The sequence below is a fragment of the Babylonia areolata genome, chromosome 2 (genome assembly GCF_041734735.1).
Source record: "Babylonia areolata isolate BAREFJ2019XMU chromosome 2, ASM4173473v1, whole genome shotgun sequence".
Taxonomy (NCBI): Eukaryota; Metazoa; Mollusca; class Gastropoda; order Neogastropoda; family Buccinidae; genus Babylonia; species Babylonia areolata.
This window is the reverse complement of record NC_134877.1, coordinates 38,169,448-38,174,447: the sequence shown is the minus strand read 5'-3', so window position 1 is coordinate 38,174,447 and position 5,000 is coordinate 38,169,448. Positions and strand designations below refer to the sequence as shown.

The 5,000-nt window shown below is 42.4% G+C and overlaps 1 protein-coding gene across 1 annotated transcript in view; it reads right to left on the bottom strand.

Annotated features, from left to right (window-relative positions):
- Positions 1-5,000, bottom strand: part of LOC143279437 (corticotropin-releasing factor receptor 1-like) — a 183,580-nt gene that overhangs the window by 94,388 nt on the left and 84,192 nt on the right. The window contains exon 2 of the mRNA XM_076583480.1: positions 858-971. Coding sequence (XP_076439595.1) covers positions 858-971 — 114 coding nt within the window. The remainder of the gene's footprint in view (positions 1-857; positions 972-5,000) is intronic.

Here is a 5,000-nt window from a genome sequence, read left to right as displayed (position 1 = left end):
AAACACACCACACCATAACAAAACACACCACACCACAACACCCCACACCATTCCACACCACACAAAACCACACCACTCCACACCACACCATACCACACCACACCACACCAGACAAAACCACACCACACCAAGCCACACAACAACAAAACACACCACACCACAACAAAACACACCACACCACAACAAAACACACCACACCACAACAAAACACACCACACCACACCACACCACACCACACCACACCACAACAAAACACACCACACCACACCACAACAAAACACACCACACCACAACAAAAAAAAAACACCACACCACACCACAACAAAGCACACAACACAACACCACACCACGCCAACCCACAACAAAGCACAGCACACCACACCACACCACAACAAAACACTGAACACCACACCACACAAACCCACAACAAAACACACCACACCACACCACAACAAAACACACCACACCACACCACAACAAAGCACACCACACCACACCACAACAAAGCACACCACACCACACCACAACAAAGCACACCACACCACACCACAAGAAACACACAACACCACACCACACCAACCCACAACAAAGCACACCACACCACACCACAACAAACACACAACACCACACCACACCAACCCACAACAAAACACACCACACCACACCACAACAAAGCACACCACACCACACCACAAGAAACACACAACACCACAACACACCAACCCACAACATAACACACCACACCACACCACAACAAAACACACCACACCACACCACACCACACCACACCATATCACACCACCACCCCACATCACACCACACCACTTAACACTAACAAAAAGGGGGACTGCACCCACCGGGAGGGAAGAGCACGTCGGGCAAAAAGTCGGAGCAGGGCCTGGTGAGGGTGGAGTTGGCCGGGCTGGCCGGCCAGCAGTTGACCAGGTCATGCTGAGGGGGGCAGTGAGGCCCTGCACACACACACACACACACACACATCACAGAGCAATGATAATAACCATAATAATGATAATGATAACGATAATATAATAATAATAATAATGATGATGATGATGATGATGATAACGATGATATATTAATAATAATAATAATAATAATAATAATAATAATAATAATAATAATAATAATAATAATAATCATAATAATCATAATCATAATAATAATAATAATAATAATAATAATAATAATGCTGATGATGATGATGATAAAGATAATATAATAATAATAATTGATGGGGTCAGTGCGGCCCTGCCACACACACCACAAAGCCATGATGATAGTAATAATACTAACAATACTAACAACAACAACAAAATAATAATAATAATAATAATAATAATAATGATGATATATGATAGTCAGTCATGTCCGACTATGACCATCAGAACAGAAGAGGAGGTAAGTGCTGTCCCGACTATCTGGGCTAGAATTTGATTGCAGTGGAGAGTGTCTTGCCCCAAGTTACATCCCTACTCTCTCGCCCAAGAGGCGTTTTAGGACAGTCGGCGTTGGGGTGGTCCCAAAAGGCCAACTAGCCCCCCAAGGCTGAAGCACTGAGAGCCAGTGCAATTTTGCCTCCAAGTTTTGAGATTCGCTGTGTGTGTAATTGACAAGGGGGAAAAAACCATCAAGATCGCCAGGCTTGCATTTCTGTATCGTTTCCTTTCTGTCCATCTGTCTGATGACGCTATTCTCTTCTCACTGTCCCCCACCTCTACACCCCTTTTTTTGACTCACTTGTGTAGACAAGTGAGTCTATGTTTTAACCCGGTGTTCGGTTGTCTCTGTGTGTGTGTGTGTGTGTGTGTGTGTGTGTGTGTGTCTGTGTGTGTGTGTGTGTGTGTGTGTGTGTGTGTGTGTGTGTGTCTGTATGTCTGTGTGTCCGTGGTAAACTTTAACATTGACATTTTCTCTGCAAATACTTTGTCAGTTGACACCAGATTTGGCATAAAGATAGGAAAAAATTCAGTTCTTTCCAGTCATCTTGTTTAAAACAACATTGCACCTCAGGGATGGGCACAAAAAAAAGCCTAATTATATGCAAACTGCATTTACTATTATATATTTATATTTTTGTGTTCTCTAAACTTTGCACTTGGATCTGATATTCTGACCCAGCAACAAGAGCAGTCATTATTATTATTTTTTGTTCAAACATGAACTTTTTTGCTAAGCATGGAAGTTTTATTTATTTTGCAAACGTTTTGGTGCAGATAGTAAAAAAAGGGAAATTACTCTGTTATAAATCTAGGGGACTTAATTTGCTTTAAACTGATCTTTCTGATCTTAAACATTACATTTTGAAATTATACTCAATACATAAAAAGCTTGGATTTTTTTTAAGTGTATCACAAGTGAGTCTTGAAGGCATTGCCTCTCTTGTTTATATGTGTTTTGGTTTCCAACGTCGTCATATTTGGGCAAATCAATTCAAACTAAGTCAAACCGAACAATCTTAATCAGTTTCATTCCTCTAAGGACAAAACAAATAAATAAATGAATGAACAGATAAACACGGCTGTAGCGATTTCACATGTAATTGTGGAATTAAATTGGTTATGAAATTGCAGTTCTTTTTTTTTTTTTTTGTTTTGTTTTTTGGTTGAACTGCACAGGCACAGGCACATGACCGCAAGACAGTTCGAAAAAGCCGATCGTTGGGAACATATGATTAAATAAGTTTGTCATTGACTGATAAGTATATCAGTTAAGATTCACTTCCTCAAAAAGAAAGTTTGGATATTTCATGAATGATACATTCATATAGTTTATTCAACCAGCTCAAAGCGCTTCGCAATACAGCAGACTCATGCCTCTCTCCCTCTCTCTCTCTCTCTCTCTCTCTCTCTCTCTCTCTGTCTCTCTCTACTAAGCAGCCCCTCCTCTCCCTTTCCCATCCCTCCACTAACCCCCCTCACTCATCTCCCCCACCCCCACCACCACCCCATACACAAACAACATTCACACTCCTTGCAAATCTACGATCCATACAGCGTCATAAAAAGATGTTCGACAAATAACAGAAGAATAAGGAGGAAGAAAACCAACATTGATTAATTTCCAACCCACAGACCTCTCGTGGCATTGAAGTGGCACATTTCCATTCAAATTCATCGCTTATCCCTTCTGCCCCGCGCCCCCCCCGCCCCCCCCCCCCCCCCCCCCGCCACACCCCCCCCCCCCCCCCCCCCCCCTCCCCCCCTTTTTTTCGTTCTTTTCTCTCTGTGTCCGATCTCTGCTCTAAGTCTAATCAATACCCGTCCATTTCACACAAACAAACCTCCCAGTAGGCACTTTATTCATTTTATTTTTTATTTTTACACTTTTCTGAAGGGGCGTTGTGATCTTAAAATCGAGGCGGAGGTTATTTATTTAAACTGACATTATCGATCCCAAAGGAAGATCAATGGAGGGAGACATGTCTGATTCCGTCTCCTTGCCGCGCAAGAAAGAGTGTGATCAGTTTTCAGACGATGGGTCAGTGTGCTTGATACCCCCCCCCTCCCCCGCCCCCCCAATTTTCTTGCCGTTGTTTTTGCTATTGTTTCTACTGCTGCTGCTGCTGCTGCATACTTGCAACCAGGCGAGGCCGCATAAACCAAAAGCCAGCTATCATCAAACGGGATTTCTGCTCATGATGGTGAGGTAACCTTAATTAATAAGCCAAGTTACTGAAATTTGTATTCACTACGGGGTAAAAAATTTTTTTTTTTTTAAATAAAAAAGAAGCGCGATACACTGCTGACGCTGATACTGCCGACAGTTTCAGTTTCAGTTTCAGTAGCTCAAGGAGGCGTCACTGCGTTCGGACAAAACCATATACGCTACACCACATCTGCCAAGCAGATGCCTGACCAGCAGCGTAACCCAACGCGCTTAGTCAGGCCTTGGGAAAAAAAACAAAAAAAAACAACAAAAAAAACAAAACAAAAAAACAACAACAAAAAAACACACACAAAAAAAACAAAACAAAAAAAACACAAAAAAACGGGGGAATAAATAATAGATAAGCTTGCATAAATAAATAAATAAATAAATAAATAATAATTATAATATAGAAAAAGGTAGTAGTAATAATATTAGTAATACTAATAAAATGATAATAATAAAACATAAATAAATAAATAAATAAGACAACAATGGTGATAAATAAGCAAATAAATGTAAAAAATGAAGACACACATTCACACATACACCCACACATGCATAACAGAAATGCACCAGACATGCAGTTTCACATATATGAAAGCACAGTCAAATACATATAAACGTACATGAGCTCCAACACACACACACACACACACACGCATTACCGTGCACCTCCTCTACCCCCCTCCTCCACACACTCATTTCTAGTCTAAGTATCGCAGCTTCCACGGCACACACACACACTGCCGACAGACGAACCGGAGTGTATTTGTATTTGTATTTCTTTTTATCACAACAGATTTCTCTGTGTGAAATTCGGGCTGCTCTCCCCAGGGAGAGCGCGTCGCCATACTACAGCGCCACCCTTTTTTTTTGTATTTTTTCCTGTGTGCAGTTTTATTTGTTTTTCCTATTGAAGTGGATTTTTCTACAGAATTTTGCCAGGAACAACCCTTTTGTTGCCGTGGGATCTTTTACGTGCGCCAAGTGCATGCTGCACACGGGACCTCGATTTATCGTCTCATCCGAATGACTAGCATCCAGACCACCACTCAAGGTCTAGTGGAGGGGAAGAAAATTTCAGGGGCTGTGCCGTGATTCGAACCAGCGCGCGGAGATTCTCTCGCTTCCTAGGCGGACGCGTTACCTCTAGGCCATCACTCCACTGTGTGGCTGTGTATGGAGAGAGGAGGAGGGTGGAGAGGGGGGATGGGGGTGGGGGGCGGAGGGGGTGGGGTGGGGGAGGGGGAGTGGAATGTGGACAAAGGAATGAGCGGCGTGGAAGTAATGTCACAGAAACAGAGCATAATAATTATGATGGGTTCGTGTCA